Source organism: Phalacrocorax aristotelis, chromosome 6 (genome assembly GCF_949628215.1).
Source record: "Phalacrocorax aristotelis chromosome 6, bGulAri2.1, whole genome shotgun sequence".
NCBI lineage: Eukaryota > Metazoa > Chordata > Aves > Suliformes > Phalacrocoracidae > Phalacrocorax > Phalacrocorax aristotelis.
This window is the reverse complement of record NC_134281.1, coordinates 23,650,792-23,670,448: the sequence shown is the minus strand read 5'-3', so window position 1 is coordinate 23,670,448 and position 19,657 is coordinate 23,650,792. Positions and strand designations below refer to the sequence as shown.

At 43.0% G+C, this 19,657-nt stretch overlaps 1 protein-coding gene across 14 annotated transcripts in view; it reads right to left on the bottom strand.

The window, feature by feature from the left end:
- Positions 1–6,744: 6,744 nt before the first annotated feature.
- The window catches only part of WNK2 (WNK lysine deficient protein kinase 2), a 123,229-nt gene continuing 110,316 nt past the window's right edge, over positions 6,745–19,657 (bottom strand). For 11 of the 14 annotated variants that reach the window (XM_075096647.1, XM_075096653.1, XM_075096651.1 and 8 more), the window contains one exon: positions 6,745–7,949. In XM_075096647.1, coding sequence (XP_074952748.1) covers positions 7,842–7,949 — 108 coding nt within the window. In that variant the 3' untranslated portion in view covers positions 6,745–7,841. The remainder of the gene's footprint in view (positions 7,950–19,657) is intronic. The other 3 variants (XM_075096654.1, XM_075096660.1, XM_075096656.1) reach the window with 1 other exon arrangement.

Here is a 19,657-nt window from a genome sequence, read left to right as displayed (position 1 = left end):
CTCTTGGCCCTGACACCTGCAGGCAGCTGGGCCCCCTCTCCCCTTTCACCTCCCCCAGGGTGTTGCAGGGACAGCTTTGCTGGACAGTTAGCTGGAGCTTTAGTGAAAAAAGTTGATTTTGAAGAATAACCAGCATCACTTAGATCCACTACCTTTCCTGGGCTCATTCTCATTTGACAGAAAGCCATAAGTAAGTAGGAGCCATGGCAGCGCAAGCTTGCCTCTGAATCCCTCAGTCCGGGGCATCGCCGCTGGGGTCCTGCTGCTCTCACACTCCAGCGAAGGTAGAGGAGAGGGATTAACCACCAATAGCTGAGAGAAACTTCTCTGCAGGGCCAGTTTGTATAAGAGCTGGGGAGTTTTCACCTTGGGTGAAAGTGGGAAGTTAAAGGGTCCCCAGGAGGCCCCTTGCTCCCCTCGTCTCCATGAGGGGCAGCTCACCAAGAGTCCTGTGCCTATCACCCTCCCGGAGCTGCAGAGCCCCTTCAGCTGCTGGACCCTGTCCCCACAATGCTAACGAGGGGGAGCGGATGAACATCTGACACTGCCAGACATGCAGGGACCCTGAACACCCTCCCACCACTCCCCTCTGCAGTGCGGGCACAAAGGGAGGACCACCAGCAGCCAGGGGGACGCTGCGGTGTCTGTGGCGAACAGTTCCGCATGGGTTGATGGGGGAAATTCAAGCTCTCCTTGAACCTTGAGATGAGCTGATCAGCACCTACATCCTTAGCCCAGGTTAACTGAGAGGCAGGGAGCACTTCCCCCGTCCTCACTCCCCTCTGCGGAAGAAGGCGAAGGGCTGACCCCACACTGCACTGCGCTCCTGGGGACTGGATGCCAGAGTGGTTCATCCTCCTGGAGAGATACCAAGGGAAAACTAAGGTGCAGCTAATTTTAGGAGGAAATAGGTCTTTACTTTGCTTCAGTTTCTCCTTAAATTCCCCCTTGTCCATAGCAGAGCAGGACAATTACCAAGGGCACAGCAGCAGCTGATCAGTAAACAGGACACCAATTGGGGATACTAAATCTTCTAAACCCTTCCCTGACAAAAGCAAATGCCAGCACAACTGCTCCCATCTCATGCAAAACGATTGGGTTCCTCTCATCGCTCTTGGGGCTTGCAAATAGATCCTGCGCTTATATTAAGTTTTTAATAAAAATACGCTCACATCATTGTGCAACTAACCTCACAGCTGAGAATATTTTGTCCACCAGCTGCAGCTGGTACCACATGGCATTTATTGCTCTCCATCCCTCCTGTGCTCCTGTAGCAGGGGGAAGAGTGAGGAGCTTTGCAGAAATCCCCCCCACCATAATTTTTTTTTTTTTTTAAATTTTTTTTTTTTACACAGCAAAGCATGAGCTCAGGAATGAAATGTTTTGATTGGGTTTCTGCCACAACTAAAGCAGCAATAAGGAATGCATCTCAGCTGAAACATGCTGGCTCCCAGTTTTAGTTTAGCAGCTCAAAAGAGATTTTCCAGAGACCTTTTCATTTTTGCGATTATGTTTCTGGGCATTTAAATGATTAGTGAACTTTGCTCACTCTTAATATACAAAACTCTTCTAAGGAGATGAAACAGTCAGCACTGATATTTAGGACGACAGCAGAAATCAAGTCTATCTGATCCTGAGTATTATAAAAACAAGGCGCAGGGAATAGACCGCTGCTTTCAGATTACTTAATTAGTTTATACACTGAAACTATGAATAAAAGGGCTGTGCAGTTGCTTTGGCTTTAGTAGTAACCCTGCAACCATGACAACAGTAAAGCATTACTGAATCACCATGACAAAGAATGAGAGAAGAGGGCTGCTGCCACAGAAAAGCTAACTTGGGCCCATCAGAAATTTGGTGTACATGGAAAAACACATCCTGCCGTTGTTGCTTTACTTTAATACTCAGGTTTTAGTGCTCTGTGAAAATAAATGCTTTGAAATGGGATTTGGGCATCTCACAAGCGTCCATGTCATTTCAGTAACTGTTGGTAACAGCAATATCTTGCAAAGCCAGGATGTAATGCAGTTATTTCTTAAAAAATAAAGAGAAAATATCCACAGGCTGGTGCTGCCCCTGCCTCCCTGACTGCGCCTGCCCGGCCCCCAGCCTGGACAAGCCTCTCCCAGCCTGGGCTCAATGCCTGCCCCAGGCCCAGCTGGGCGCTTGGGGATGCTGCTCTCAGCAGAGCCCAGCTCGCCAGCACAGAGGCTGAGGATTTTGTCCTAGATCTGATTTAAAAGGACAATGAAAAAATATAATGTTTGCTCCCAACCCTTCCCGCCAGTTCACATACTCCTAAGAAACATACTCTAAAATGAGTTTGCAAGCACAGGGATTAAACTTTTGCGTAGTGTGGAGGTGCGTACCCCCTCATCGCACTCCATCCTGCTTTCTTCTCTCATGTCCCATCAAGCAGCCCCCCAGCTCTCAGAGACCCTGCTCCAAAGGGCTGGCATGGGCCCTTGAGATGCTCCTTCTGTACAGAAGATGGAGTGGAAGGAAGAAGGGGTATTTTGCTTTTTCATCTGGAAAACAATCTCAGACTGATGTGCTGGGCCAGCGGGGATCGCTTGCTCCACCTGAACCCCTGCCACCTCCACACCCATCCGTGGGTCCCTCCCTCCAAGCCTGGTGCAGCTATCCCACACTGCCATTTCACAGAGGGTCCATCGTTCCTGTTGACACTCATTTATTATCTTAACCTAAACTCATCTAGCACTTAGCAAAGCAAAACATTTACCCAGAAAAGGTAAATAAAGAAAACGAACAGTGCTGCCTGAAAGACGTGTAATCAATTCATCTACCTAATAGAAATAGTGCTGGAAGCCTGTAAGCATGGACGAGGTGCTTGGGTCAAAGGAGGTAACCAAAGAGCACCTCAGAGTTTATTTTAAAAAAAGCAATGGAGAGCAATGCCTACCTCTGAGATGGTCCTGCTTCTTGTGGGACAGGGGATGGGATAGCCTACTTCTAAGTTGTTTCTAATTTAGCTGGAGCTGGACACGGGAAATCTGTTAGTAGTGGCACTTCAAGCTGAAATAGAGTATTTGGATTTTCCTTGTCCAGCAACTACATTTTCCCACTGAGGAACTATCCAGGCGGGTAATTTTTGAACAATTTTTCTTCTCTGCTTTTATAATAATAGACGTTAGAAAACAGCAAAAAATAGAAGAAGAGGACAAATAAAAGGCTCCAAGTGCTTAACTCTGCAAGATGTGTGTCCTTTTACTTATCTTTGCTGTCAGTAAACAGGAATCTTTTTCCTTCTGCATTGCTAATTGCCATCTTTCTTTCATATTATCTCTTAACAATGACTATGCATCAGAAAAAAAACATATGGAAATACATTAATGGAACCCTACTACAAGAGCAAATGCAACGCTGCCACTAATTTTTAGGTTTTTACTTCACACCAGTTAGAGCAAAACCACAGGGATTGTCTTAATACGGTGGACACGTGTCTTCTTCCCAGCCGCCTGCCACCTTCTCTTGTCCCTGCTCCCCCCAGCGTTACATGACAGCATTGAACATGAAAAACCAAGGTTCATTCTGCCACCAATAGGCAGGCACAGCAATGCTGAACTTCATTGACTCCAGTTTCTGGTGGTTTTTTTTGGTTGTTGTTGGTTTTGGGTTTTTTTTGGTTTTTTTTTTTTAAACCAATGCACACTGCAATTTGAAAAGGACACCAAAACCAGGTTACCTTCTAAAGTAACTCCCAAATATAACATTCAGGGCTGCAAAGTCTTACAAAGTCTACACACACACCTCTTTTCAAAACACTCACCACATTGACCCCTGCCAGCAGCCGACACATGTACCCAACAGCCTTGGCTGGCTGAGCACTTGTGTGCAATTAGTAAATATTTGAGAATTATTTTGCTATGTTTGGGATTCAGTCAAAAATGTCAATTTCCACGACTATGTTAAACACCCCTGGAATCTTTGTTAAACATCTAACAGCCTCAAATATCTTCATATGCCCCCAGCATCAAATCAGTGTCTCACCAAATTTATTCCTTCTTTTCTTTCCAGAAATTCTGCTCAGAGCACTAACTGAAGCCAGAAAATAAGCCTTTTAAATATGCTCTTAAGTTTCACAGAAACTGTACAACTCCAGAGAGGATTTGACAACTTTTCAATTTTTAATCCCCCCCTCCCCCCCCCCCCCATAAAACCCACTCTGCGTTTTATGAGTGGATCTTAGAAGGATTTGACAGATCAGCCTCATCGTTCTTCTGATTTCATTTGTCAGAGCATATAAATTGCTATGCAAACATACCTGCTTGGTGAGTTTTGGGGTTGCCTTGGTTCTTCAGCCATTCAGCCCCTAAGCTGGGCTCTCAAGGGGTTTGGGAGCCCATTTTGTCTCAGCTAAGAGCTAGGAAAGCATCACATTCAGTGTAGTAACAACAGCGCGTTCAGCAGTGGGGCTACCTTTAGTACACTTACAAAGCCTTTACTAACTAGCTACTCCTCTAGCTATTGTAGAAGCCTGAGGGGTAACTGATAACTCAAACTGTTTTTCCTGAGGATTACACACTGATTAACAGATCACAGAAAATCTTGAAGCTGAGGCCTGACTCTGAGGACATCCCCAAGGATAGTTTCAATATATAAAGATGCCCCATACTAATAACCCAGAAAATCTTTACTGAAAGCTATCCCAAGACTTCAGTTGCTTTACATCCATATCTTGGGATGGAAGAAACTGGGAGAACCACCTCTAGGATTTGGTCTACAATTTAGCTACAGACAGGTTGGTTTTTATCTTAGTCTTGTACAACTCTCTCTAAACCTCATAAATAGCATGTCCATAGCTAGATTGCAAACGCTTTATTTTTCCTTAAACACTTGCTTTATATTCAAAGTAATTTCAGAATAACCAGCCAACACCAAGGAGTCCCATTCTTATGGGCATGTTCATGGTCCAACCAAATATGCTGGATTGCTCACATAGCACATAGCGCCCAAACTGGAAGGGTTTGGTTTGGTTTTTTTTTTTTTAAAAAAAGTTGTTTTTTTAGGAGGTGGTACAGGCCTGTATGAACTGCAGTGATTCACAGGTAGCATGGGAGAATATTCTTCAGGTATCAGCATTAGTTGGAGACTTCCTGAGAGGCAGCAGTGCTGGCAGAGGACCCTCCTGGGTTTCCTGTGAACTCAAGCTAGGCAGCAGAGGCAACAGAGGCTGAAAACAATTCACTCCCAACGGCCCAAGGGTCAAACCCAAGGGGCTCCATCACAGGAAGGCCAGGGGCTGCTGCTTGCTGGCAGCTGGCCAGGGCTGTCCACCCATGGGTCCTTGCCCCTGGTCCTCACTGCACACTGCCCTGGCAGCTGCTGAGCTTAATGCAGGTATAAACTAGAACAAGCATGTCCAGCCTCTGTGGGAGAAAATGTGTCAGCACCTTGATGGAATCATGGACTAAGCTTTGCATTTCGGAGCAAAGTTAAAGCTTGAGTCTTTGTATTCCTCCTTTTCACTCTTATGTGCTATGTTAAACCTTGTAATGGTCATACTCACCTGCTTAGGCTTTTGATTATGGCCAGCAGAAAATACTTCTGATTAAAATTTAAACCATAACTTTAGCTTGGCATCACATTGAGAGGAGAACATTTGGTTTTGCTCTGCAAGGAAGAGAGAAACTGGAGACAGCAGGTAGGGAGGAAAAGCACCAAAGCCCAGCTCTTCCTCTGCAGAGGATCCCAGTCAGTGGTTCAAACTGGAGGAACTCAAGGACCCTTAGCACCTCTTAGGGCTTTTATTTCAATCTGCAATGCAGGCAGCAGATGTGTGGGCTACACCCCAAAACAGAGCAGCCTTTTGCAGAAAGAGGTTATCTAAAGCCAGGCAAACCTGGCAGAGGTGGGGAGCAACCACCATCCAGGGTTTGCCACAATTTCCACTCCTGATCTTTCATCCTGATACCAATCCTTATATTTAATCTGAATATTAATAGATTATTTTCAGACTGCTTATCTAGAGACATATGCCTATTGGCTTCCTGCAGCCATAGCTGGGGACATGGAGGAGGAGCCCAAGGGCCTGCGGAGCGAAGAGGCTCAGGCATCAGAAAAACTGATCAAGACTGCCCACGCTGAAGATGACCCAGATCTCAGGAGACCCAGCACAGAATTTCCCTGGAGAAAGCAGCCGTGTAAACTTTTAGGGAATAAAAATATCAGCTGAAGGCACAGTGTTTTGTTGTCATGATCACTGGAATAGCAGCTCATCCCTGGAAAAGCATGTCAGGAAAGTGACACCCTTGTCCCCTGCATCCAGCCTGCTGGTGGCAGTGTGGGGGACCAGTGGGCGAGGGAGGTGTATTCACAGCCATGGGAAAGATGACAGCAAGCAAAAAAGAAAATGAAAGGTGTAGTTGGACCCCCCATCTCCCACCCATTAGAAAGGGAAACAGATCTGGTCCCTCTTACAAGCAAAAAAGCCCAAGACAAGCAACAATTTAGCAACAAGCTGTACCACTTATCTAGCCCCTGCTCTCATATGGGAGATCAGTCCCATTTCCTTAGATGGGTATAAGACAAGAGGCACCCCAGAGAAGCACTAAGTTAACACAGAGATATAGTTTTCTGCTTCAAAACTCTGAATTTACAAAGCATTTGAATAGTTCTTTGCTTTAGGGCTCTTCAGCTTCAGCAATATATCTAAATCCACCTGCACTCTCATCACTCTTGCTGATGGGCAAGAGAAGCTGAGGTGGAAAGGAAATAGGGAACAACGGCATCAAAATAAGATTTATTATTTAGAACTGAGATTTGGAAGAGACAGACATGGCAGGTAACAATGAAACAATACACCAGGCTCCAGCTATGAGAAAGGATGGTACTAAAAGCCTTATGGGCAAATAGAAATTCCTGTTTCTCTGGTATGAAAAACAAGAGAGTGAAAAGGTCAGAACATCGTGGTCTCAAACAGTCTAAGGGGGAAGCAACTGAGGTCCTTGGATGCATAGCAGCAGAGGGTCAGAAGAGTTGGGGGGCCAAATGTAACAGCAAGAGCAGCAGTCTTTCCCACTCCTTAGGAACAGTGCTAAAACCCATCTTTCTAAAAAAAAGTTGAGTAGTCCTTTATAATAAATGATTACTCATGAGATTATTGCTACAAACTACTTTATACATCACCTCAACCCAGGAAACAGCTGAAACCCATCGTCAGGGAATCAAAAAGAAGAAATCTCCCACTACATAATTTTAGCTTCTTGAAGGCACTTTAAAGTCTTTTAAAAATTGCTCCAATTACTGACTTGTCTGTAGAAGGATTCTAGCCTTACATTTAAAATTAGAAGTGACTTGAAAATTGTTTTTAACTCTGGCAAGAAAACACGGCTGGTTTATAAGAAAAAAAAAAAAAGGTAAAAAGGGAAGTGATAAGTACAAACTTACTCTCCAGTGAAGTCTCTGTAGGTTTCTTTACTTGATTTAAGTGGATTTAAAATAGAATATTATCTTCACAAAAGAACTGTGTGAAATTTAAATGGAATTGGAACTTATCTTCCTTGTACTAGAATCTGAATACATGTGCCTAGCTTATTTTTCGGAAAATTACTTAAATTACAATTAACTGTGTGAAACAAAGTATTTGAAGGAGTGCCTCCTCTTCCTCCCTCTTCTCCAGCCACTGCTCATGGGAACCTGGCTTAAAACAGAAGGGAACGATTTGAAACAAAATCCTTTTCCCCCAAAATAATTCTCCTTTATTTTTTTTTGCATAACATTTTTGTATTTGCAACTGTAAATAAAAAAACGATTAGAAAGAAGTTACAAAATTGCGTTGAATGGACCAGAACAGCACAGAATTTCTCACACATGATAAATCACTTCCCATCTTCCTCTTCCTCCTCCTTAGCCATGGCAGGGCCTCGCACTTGGCACCGTAGCTGAGGGGGCCACCTTTCAGTTGCTGATGATCTCAATTTCAGAATCTAAAAAAAAAAATCCATATATGGATTTCACATATAGGAAAACTGAAACAAAACCCAAAAGGGCCACATGAGATCATGGACCCGGAGAGCGCAGAAGATGCTTCTGCCAGAGCATGCCAGCCACCGCGCATGTTTCGGGTACCGCAGGGAAACAGAAACTGAAATCCTCTGTTAATATATCACCCATGTTGTACTGAAATCTTAGAAGCATAAACATATTTATGTTGGTGGCAGAACTCAAGAACCTTGTGGAGTCACTCAGACCAGAGTCCCAAGTACCACAAGGGAAGAGCTAGTCTCCTAGGAGGCAAAAATACAGAATGCTAGAGGTGCCCAGCGTTTGTCTCGTTTTATGGGACTCTGACGTTGATTAAGGAGGGGATAGGGACATGGCACTGTGTGCCAGCCAGTGGCTGCTGCAGGGATGGTGGGGCTGCTGGGGAAAGTCATGGGCACCAGCTCTCCTGCACCTGCAGGCTCGGCAGCATGGCCCAAGCTTGCCTCCTTTGTCCAATAGAAATGGTGCCAAGCCTAGGATCCTCCTCCCACCTGGGAAGCAGGGATGCCATACCCCATGCCAACAGAACACAATGCAGGGATGGGATCCATCAGTTGCCACCACCCTTTGCAGACTGCAGAATGAGATGGCCGGCTGGACACAAAACGGTACAGAGGTGCCGAGGGCTTGAAATGACAGTACCAGAATAACATGCAATGAGGGTGTCAAGAGCACAGCACAAGGCTGAAGCAGCAGCAACACAGGGTACCATCACATGTCCCCCCATCCCACGGTACATGCCCCACCGCTATGTATCAGGTGCGGTGGTGACATGCTCACAGTGACATACACTAAAGTTCTTCACTCTACAGCACAGAAACACGCACATTGTTATTGTATATGCAAGCGTATACAGTTTTTACATAGCATACAGTTTGCTAGATGCTAGATACTTTCAGAAAAAAAATGCAGCGACTCTTTTAGAACAGCAGGAAGGGCAAGGGACATTGGGGAAAAGCATGCTGTGCAAACAGACATCATCTGTGTTTGGCATAGCTCCTGGTGGGTCTCCACGTGTTAGGCTTTGCTTTTATTTTGCAGTCCCAGTTTTCTCCCTCCTGTATTTCTTGGTCTGCCTGCTCATAGGAAGAGTCACTTTTAAAGGATATAAAATCATGCCTAGATTGTAGTTCCTCCCTGAGCTTCTGATCAACATCAGTTCCACAGATCCACCTGAATCCACCACCATTCTCAACATCTCACTATTGATAAACAGCATTTGGCACAGAGTTCATCCAGGAAAATAAAATAAGGCAAAGTTAACTGTCTCCAGGTAATGAGGAAAAGCCTTAAGACAGCGGTGGACCTGACTCCTGGTTACATCACAGGTCAGCCACAAAGCCAAAACCAGAGCATGCTCTCCAGGTGCCTAGCTCTTCATGCAAACCGTCACAGACGCTTAGCCCATGTCGCAAGCACAGCCTCTTAACTTCTTATTCTGAACTCCATCTGAACTTTCAATCAAAGACTGAAAGGACAACAGCACTGAAGAGATCAGTGAACTTGGTTATACCCAAAATTTTCTCACTGCTGGGGAGAACTATGGGAAAAAGGCAGTGATTGCACATCTTGTAGCGGCTGACTAATAGTGAGAACAGTATTAGATATAGTCTATCTAGCCTGATAAACAAAACCAGAATGCTGAGGAAGTTTTCACCTTATTTGCAAAGTAATTAAAAAACCAACAACACAAGAGTAAATAATTTTTTGGGGTATTTTATGTCAGACCTAAAAAACACCTGTTTGAGAAGGACTGGCAGCTGGTTATTTCTTCTTCAGTTTTCTAGGTTTTTACAATGTGTCAAAGTCCCATATATCTCAGAAGAACTATGAACGCATCCTGGCTTGTATCAGGAATAGTGTGGCCAGCAGGAGTAGGGAAGCAATTGTCCCCCTTGACACTGGTGAGGCCACACCTCAAATACTTTGTTCAGTTTTGGGCCCCTCAGTATAAGGAGGACATCAAGGTGCTGGAGCATGTCCAAAGAAGGGCAACAAAGCTGGTGAAGGGTCTGGAGAACAAGTCTTATGAGGAGCAGATGAGGGAGCTGGAGGTGGTTAGTCTGGAGAAGAGGCAGCTGAGGGGAGATGTCACCACTCTCTACAACTACCTGAAAGGAGGTTCTAGTGAGGTGGGTGTTGGTCTCTTCTCCCAAGTAACTAGCGATAGGATGAGAGGAAACAACCTCAAATTGCGCCAGGGAAAGTTTAGATTGGATATTAGGAAAAATTTCTTTACTGAAAGAGTGGTCAAGCATTGGAACAGGCTGCCCAGTGAAGTCATTGAGTCACCATCCCTGGAGGTATTCAAAAGAGGTGTAGACATGGTGCTTAGGGACATGGTTTAGTAGTGGACTTGGCAATGTTAGGTTTACGACTGGTTTTGATATCTTAAAGGTCTTTTCCAGTCTAAAAAATTCCATGATAGGCACAAAAAAGTCTGCAGAAGAGTGGCTCAGGAGGTTCTCACCATGCCCATCCTGTCACCTGAAGCTCCTTGAGTGGTGCCACAGCTGCCCTCAGTGGTGCCTCAATAATGAAAGGCAAAGTATAGGGATCTGCTACTTTCCAAGGGAAAAAAAAAATTCTAACTTTTTTTTGTACCTAGTTAATGTGCGAATGCAACAACACGCTAAATAAACACCATGAATCCATCTAGTGGCACCACATCAAAAGAAATTAACCCAAGGCTTCCCTTGCTCACCAGACTTTGAAAAACCACTAACTTGTCAGAAGAATTTCACTGTTATAACAGATACTTCATCAAAATAGTAGGTCGTCTTCTACACATAGCTTCTCCACACTTATCAAGCGAAAGCTAAAGTTTAATGAGGCTTTGCATGTAAGCCTGAAAGCTTGAATTAAGCAGCCTCTAAACTTTTCATGTGAAGGTTATTTCAAAGGAGAAGTTTTATAGTCAAATATAGATCCAAGTGTATATAGCAGCAATCTTAATAGTACACTACAAGTATCACTCTGAAAAAAAAAGGCAGAAAGGATCTCATAATTTACAAAAATTGCTGCCTCCTGGTACAAGCTTGACTTTCAGATGAATCAATTGCAGGTAATCTGTTTACTGACACAGCTAACGTCAGCACCACAGTACATCCAAATCACCCTGAGCAACAAATTCTTTCATATTGCAGAATTTGTAACCTGACAACTCCTAAAATCCATTTCATTGTGTTGCACTTCTGGAGCTTATCTGGATTAATAAAAGAACAAGCATGGTCAAGACTGGAATATCACCTTCCTGCAGCATCTGCAGGGATGGCTCCATAAGCAGACCTACCTGAAAAAGCAAGTATAGCCCCAGTCAAAAGTCATCAACATGTGTAAGTCACAACACAATTCCCATCTGATCAGCAGTTCATTTCAGGAGTATATAGACAGGAAAATAATTTTATTTACTGGGTTCCTTCAGAAGAAACACCACAAGCTTCAGCACACCATACAGCTTGCCCAAATACTCAACCGAAGCTCAGCCAGCCCAGCCAACCACAGCCCAATACCACAAATCAAAGAAATGCTCCTCAAGAATTCAATCAATAATAAGTAACCCTAGCAGGAAATCCCACACGATATGGTTTTGCTGTTTTATAAATTCAATACTGTAGCAAGATATTAATCTGTGATAACAGAGACCACATGAACTCCCTTCTTGTATACTCTGCAGAGACACCTTGCCTACATTCAGCAACCATACACCTCTCCGGCACTCCTATCTTTCCCCACAAGCATCACGAGAAACTGGGGACTGAGAAGGGCAGATGAGGAACCAGAGAATGCAAGGAAGTCTTATTAAGGTATTAAGCATAGTCACGAACATTTAATTTGTGACTTCTGTCTCCAAGCCAACAATTTCAACAGCAACTATTGAAAACTCAGGTGGGGCTAGTTGGCAGCAAAGCAGAAAAACTAGGTAGGTTTTTGCCATATTAATTAACACCTGAGACATCATTGAACCCTTTGCTTAATTAGCAGGGGGACAGGGAAAGCAATACAGAGGACTAAACATTTCAAGAAGGGAAACTTCTGATTACAACTTTCCAAAGCCAACTTCCAAAGAGCATAGGAGGACACATGTTCCTCCTATTCAAACATACACTAACTGAACAATACCAACACGGACCCACCAAGTACTAAGTCCACAGGGCTTGTTTGGAAAAATTCTGAATGTTCTCAGAATTGAAAATAGTGCACTGGGACAACAAAAAAAGTGCTTGAAGGGAAAGAGCAACTATTGACAAAGCCAAGTTAAACTAATGACTGATTCAAAAGTATTAGGGATTTCCTTCCACAAACACCAAACGGCAAAACCTGCAACTTGGTTAAGAAGTTCATTTCAGAAATACTGCCATTTAGCACAAGAGTGCCCTATTCCCAAACACAAATATCTCTGTAGGAGCAAAGAGACTGCCACATTTAGCCCATTCAATCCCTCATCATGTCTTCGATACGAGCCAATGTCAAATATTTCAGAGAAAAGTAAAGAAGTTGTGCAGTAGACAGCAAAAGAGGAGTACTTCTGAGGTAGGTATAAAGTAATATTTCCTCTTTATAGTTGTAGAACGAAGACGAGAGCTAAACGTGCAAAGGAACCACAAGGGAAAATTTTATCTTTTTTTGAATAAAATCTGTGTCAGGATTTGCAGAAGAGCCTTAAACCATCCAAATGTGTCTCCCTGACACCTCCTGCTCCCCACTTTGCATCCCTGTGGCAGACAAGCAGCACTGGCAGCAGCAGCTCTCCTCCCTGCACAGCCCTGACTCCAAGCAAGCCAGGGATGCAGGGGGAAAACAAGATGTGGTTATGCATTTAGATACTCCATCTTTATGTACGGCAATTGGAAAGCCAAATTAATGGCATATGGTCAAACTTAATTTGGCATTTCCGAACTACTGGGTGCGTGACTTGGCGGTTTAAAATATTCTTTGAATATTTGTATTAAGTTTCTGTAACTTCTAAATGATTGAGAATTGGGGGATCTGCAAAATCCCCCATTAAACCTCATATTTCAAACTAAGGATCCATACTGACTTACACACATCCTTGCAGAGCCGCTCTGGGAACATCAGGAGATGGCAGAGCTATGGGACATGGTTGCAGGCCTGCAACTGGTGAGGTAAGGAATTCTACCCAGCTGGTTTGACACCTGTTTGCTGGACACCAAAGTAATATTCAGAGTCAGGAATAAAATTAATTCAGTCCTGGGATCTGCAGGGGAATGTCTTTTTGGGTACAGACCCCCACCTCCAATAGTGCAGCACAGACCCCTTAAGTCCCTCTCACTCCTTTGTTCAACTTTTTCTCAAGAAGTTGTCCCATTTAGTTCATCTCATGTTAATTGCCACTGAGGCTCAAAGCATCCTTTGACACAATTGGCACGATGGAGGGTAACAAAACATAGCTTGAAGTTAAGTCAGACGAATTGCAGCCAAGACAACTATCAGAAAATAAAATCATTAATACCAAAATATCAGATATCAACCTCTGAGCCATTATTGGTCCCAATACCAGCTAAAGATGCAATAGTTAGGAACACACCTACTAGAAATTTGGAAACTGCATTTAAGCTTTGCTCACACAGGCTGTCCCCCCTGCCCATCATTGGCTCTGCCTGAGTGCATGGCACATGCAATGCAGCTGCTGGCCTGCAAGAGAAGGACTCCCAGTGAGCTGCAGCACAGATTGCAGACTTTCAAATGTACATTAGCACATACAGCAAAGCCGCACGAGTTGGATGCACAGGAACACAGAAGCAGAAGTATCAAACCTCCTCCTGCACATCCTTTCCTAAATTCTCCTGAAGCCTATACCAACGATAGTGGCCACCAAGAGGGTGCTTGCACAGGGGCCAAATTCCATATCTTCATTTGCTTGCATTCAAATGATGCCAGGATCTAGTCAAAGGGCTTCCCTAGCACTCTTCCATGTAGGAGAGTCAGTCCATGTGCCTCTTTCACCACCTACCAAATTCTAGCATCCTCATGTGTACCACCAGCTATACTGAAGATACCATCTACTTAAAGGAACCCATTTAATGTTCCAGTTGGGTCTGCTTTGCAGAAGTGTAACGTCACAAATACTGCAGTGGTCAGGCGGTTTCAAGCAACGCAACCTGCAAAGTGGCACTATGCAAATTCTGGAGTACCGTTTCAGTTCTACAGCTGCCAAAAGGTGGGACATGTCAGTTACAGGCAGAACCTGAGAACTGTTTAGTGGAGGCATCACATCTGCTCCTTCTACACAAGTCAAGGGATAAGAGTCTGGAAAACAAATGTAGAGTTACCCCAAACAGCCGGGAATGGACACAATTCTACGTTTTAGAAAAACACTGGGTTTTTCACACAATTTTCAAGCACAAAATGTTTATTTTCCTCCTTTTTAATCTATACAGTTTCTTGGGGTTTTTAGTGCCACTGACTTTGTCAGTATACAAGGGATGGACTATACAACAGGCAATAGCGACATAAACTGTAAGATTCAGTGCAAGCCGAAGGAAAACTGGTGTGAGAACATATTTTCCATGTTTGCTCATGAAGCATACAGACATGAATCTAAAAAACCCAAATAAATTAAAGATACATGTTACAGAGAACACAAATCTCTTACTACAGTAAGTATTTTGCTGAGGCAGAAGACTCTGCATAATTGTCTATAAAATTCAATTCTAACTGAATTGATGGAATAATATATTCAAAGGGTACAAACAAAATAGTTTAGACAGATATAATGCTCAAAGTACAATAGAACTATACAATTCACAGCTTGGCAGCACAAGACATCTCTGCCTTTCAGCAGACAGTATAAAATGTCATCGCAGTAGAGATACAGTGCAACGTGCCTTCAGATGTGGCCACATGGTTTGTGACCTGCACCTGTAATGCTCTCCCTTAGTGCTTTCTGGTGAAAAGAGACTTACCATCAGCAAATCAGTTTTAGTGGTTATCTTGTGCCTTTAGACTGAGAGGTGCAGATGGAGACTGTATGCACAGTAAAATGGGGAAAAAGCAACTTTCAAACAGGAGAGAGGTGTCCATGCTACGTAGACTGCAAACTTAACTAAAATAATATAAAATATATATTAAAACCCCCAAATTTTCAAACAAAAGATGGTAAGACTCCAAAACGGAAGTAGCAGATGTGAAAAAGAATAGCTTCACATTTTTAATCCGCTTCAGCATTAATACTGGTAGCATGTCAGTGGCAAAACACCATTCTTAATCTTGGTGGGTGAACTGAAGCCAGAATCCACACAAATGCTGTACTTACGCAGTTCTTACAGTAACCTGGAGATGTGTTCTCCTACAATCAAGACTTCAGTTACATTTTTTCACTTATGAAACATGCATGAATTTGTAATTTAACTATAAAAGCCCAGTAGGGGAAAGAAAATGTAATCCAATTTGTTGCTGATCCAGAAGAAAACAGTATTTGCCTGCCTGATAGAGAAATAAGTTGCCATCTACAACAACTTTACCAAAGACTGGGGAAGAGAATGAATTGCATTGCTCGAAGCTATTACCTGTCCTTATATACAACTTACTTGGATCACTCTGCAAATGCTCCCGTTTTAAAATGTGTATTTCACTACTCCTTGTACAAACACAAACAATTTTTTGATTGGCATTTCAAACAAACCTCACCTCACAATATTTTTTTTAAAAGCTTCAGAAACTAATTCAACCCATGAATTAAAATAAAAGCATTTACAGCAGAATGAAACTGATGAAGAATGTCAACTGTAAACCTTCGATATCTTTGCAAGTAAACAGAACTTCAACTCACAAGCAGATTGTAAATAAAATACACCTTTCAAATAATTTTACATCTCTTTCCAGCTGCAACTGAAAAGCTGAAATTCAAGGCACTGTACTCCTGCAGGGGTTAGTACAATTTTCTAGTCATCAATTCAAGTACATCGACTTTAAGGACTGCAAGTGTAAAACATCAGAACATAATTAAATAAAGTGTCTTCAGCAATGAAATATAAGCAAATATTGCCAGAACAAACAAACTGTCTTGTGAAACCATTTCACAGTGATTGCTGGATGCAGTGTATGGCTGTGTATGGTAGCGGGCCTGACCCGGAGCCCTACCTTGTCCAACACGTATGGCATCTACAGATCAAACACTCCACATAACAACGCTGAAACCATCGTTACCTACGGCAAGGCAACTGAGCTATGTCATTCGCAGGTGCGGGCCAGGTGGCTCCGCAGCAGGTCGCTGCAGTGGCACTGGGTACATCTGCAAGCAGGTTTTGGCAAGAGGTGAGAACCGTGCAATGCTCGGACCTCCGACAATCCCAGGCTGCGCAGCTGGCCCCGACCACTGCACTCTGTAAATGGGTGTAGGGAAAACTCCTCCGTACTGACAGAGAGGCATCACATAAGGTGGCACTGTGCCAGAGAGGGCAGGCTGTGGCATAAGCACTGGCAGGGATGGTGAAGCTTCAGGAGCTAATGCAGCAGGCATGGGGCAAGACACTGGAACAATGCACTTTTTCCCCAGTCCCGTTCTTACTGAATTAACCTACAAAAAGAAAAAAGACGCATCGCTATTAAGCTCCTCTCTTTCCGCCTGCTGCAGGCAGCACTGGCGTGCTGAGACACGCGTGTCCACGCTGTGACTGCAGCGGCGCTGCTCCCCCAGCTGCATGGCTCCTGCTGCCGCCCCACAGCCCCCCTCCGGCAGCATCCCTGCCTATGTCAGGGCACCTGCAAGTGGGCTGTCAGCCCTGGGGGGAGTGCAGGGGTGGCATGGTGGCCTTGGAGCTTGGAGGTGGGGGCTTTTGGTCCCCCCCCCCTTTTTTGTTTGTGTTTTTTTTCTTTTGTTTTTTAAGAGAAAAAATTTGGAAATTAATAGCAAAAGTTGATGCAGGGAAGAGGAGGAAGCTGTCTAAAAATATAATCTTACTATTTAAGGAGGCAGGAATCATCGCTGAACAGATGAGAACTAAATGCCACACAAAAAGCCATAAAAACCCTTGAATGTCCAAAGTAACCCAAGTATCTTTTATGCTCAGTCTTGTGCATAGAATAAATTAAGCCAAATAATTAAGAAAACCCCCAATCTTGCAAAAAAACCAAACAAACCCTCAAATCTTGCAAAAAAGCCAAGTCTTACAAAAAGCCAAAATCTTACAGCCATCCCAGAACAGGTTTTAAAAATTCTAGCAGATATTTCTGTAAAAAGTTGTATGTGCTGGGTCATCTGGCCTTACTGAGCTAAGGATAGCAAAGAACAGAAAGAGATTTTCCACAGCAGTTAAATAGCCAGCATTGGTTGTGGTTGAGACCATGCGAGGTAAACCAGCAAGGACACAGCGGGAGCTGCTACTGCCTCAGGGTCTGCTGGAACCAATTCCAGCTATTTTTCTAAAATTCTATTAACATCCACTACAATTATTCAGTTTTTGCGTGCGAAGGACAGAGAAAGCTCTCTTTCCTAAACACTGGGATAGCGGAGATTCCCAAATTATATGCTCCATCATGCGCAATGTCATGGAAACAATCGTTATCCAAAATGCTGCCCGCTCTCTCTATGGATGGGGTTTGCAGTGTTGCATTAAGTTTTTAACTTCACAGAATTTACAATTCCCTGTTATGGTTTCCACCATCAGCATCTATTCACGGCATAAGGGGGGAAAAAAAAAAGGGTATTATTTAAGCCCAAGAATCTCCTGTTCATTTGATATTTCACACTAAATTGATAAAATTGGTATGAAGGTGAAATTTCAGCAGAAAAAATGAATATATTTATAAGATTGTGTGGAATGCTCATTGTTTTTGATTTTAGTATCTCTTCTCAATTAAAAGTAAAAATGGCAACGTCGCTCTGGAATTTACTGCTTTGGGGTAAAGCAGTAAATTCCTGAGCACCAAAGCCAATTTTAGAAAAATATAGAAATATCTGATATCCTTCACTTCACTGCCTCCAGTTCTAATCTGAAACAAATCTGATGGTGAGCATCTAAGAGAAATAGTTGCTTCAGTATAATGAATTTAAAATCATAAATGTATAAAAATCCACCAAAATTAACAGCAGAAACAAAAGAACAATAAACAGAATAACTGAAGAGACATTTTTAAGACCTGAAAACTACTTAAACCTATTATTAGACCCATATTTTAACATCCTCAAAATGATCATTTCCACCAAACTAGACAACTGTGAGTGGATGACAATGGATGGCTGTGAACATACCTAACTCAAGTATGTAATTTCTTATACAAGCACTAGATTACACAGTGGCATTGAAAATGGAAGGTGACGTTTTAGCAAGTGGTCTTATTTAAAAATTCTAACATGTAAAAGCTTACTTTCAGTTCTTTTAAAATGCTGAGAAACCTACCTCTACCTAATTCGTGTTTCTTGACTTTTTCATTCTCAGCTAAATTACTCAGTAAAGAACAGCTGCATTTAAGGCTTTGTATGTGCAACTGGGACTAAAATTACATCATGCTCCAAAACCAATCATTACACATACTTACTAAAACCTGTTAATGTCACGACAAGTGCATGTTAATGATTTAAGGCTGCTCCTCTACCTTCATCACATGCTTCAAGGGAGCAAAACACACACTTTAAGAGGCAACAACACATATACCTTTTGCATCTTGCCCTGGATAGAAGTCTTGGTCAAAGGCACTTTTTAACCTTTATCTTTTAACTAGCTATGATGACTCAATACCAATGGAGGCCAAAACAACCCATTTCTTCCTGCATGTATACACTGACTGAAACGTCAAAACCAACATGCACCAGAACAGTCCTCAAAACAAGCACAAGGAACTATGGATCTTCCTGCAGAGTATAAAGTAGAAGTGGCCTCTTTTCCCTTCCTAATTCAAGTTTAGATGATGCAATGAGGAATGAGACTGAATGTATGACTTAGCCAACTATAGATGGTATTACTTAATTTTTAATATTACAGTATTAATTCACTTCTGTTTGTTCTGCTGCCTGTCTAGAGCCTAGTAAAGTAAGCTGACCTGGCCATAAGCAGGCTGATCAGGTAGACACAGTATCAAACTTACTGAATTTAACAAATGCCCTGCAAAATTTACCTTTGTTATCACTGTGTAGAAGTCTGTCTACTAGAGATATTTTATAGGTTGGGTTTAGGTTTTTTTGGGGGGGGGATTGGGTGGGGGGGTGGAAGGAGACTGGGTTGACATCCTAAAATGTATCCTATATTATATGGGAAGGAAGTGAAATTCTGCCTCCCCCCTTTCCCTCGCATCTTAATTAGCCTCCTCTATAGAAGCAATACACTTACTTAACAAACAATTATGGTGGCATCTCAGCTTGCTACCTTTGTACCTCCGCTCACACCACCTCTTCTCCTGTGCTTGCCAAACTCTCCCTGCATGAATAAACTTCTGCCCTGAAGGCTGATACAAGTCTCTGCCAAGTAAGAGCCACCTTGGCTCCTGCTTCCCCACATGCCTGCCTTCTGATGCCAGTCTTACCCTTGCTGCCATTTATTCCTATTCCCCCAAATAATCATACTCATTTAGATGCTCATACATACGCATTTAGGAAACAAGAATAATATACACGTGAAGAACAACATACACAAAAGCATATGTAAAAATGAAACAAACCCCACTGGACAAAGGCTATGGTATTTCAGAAAAA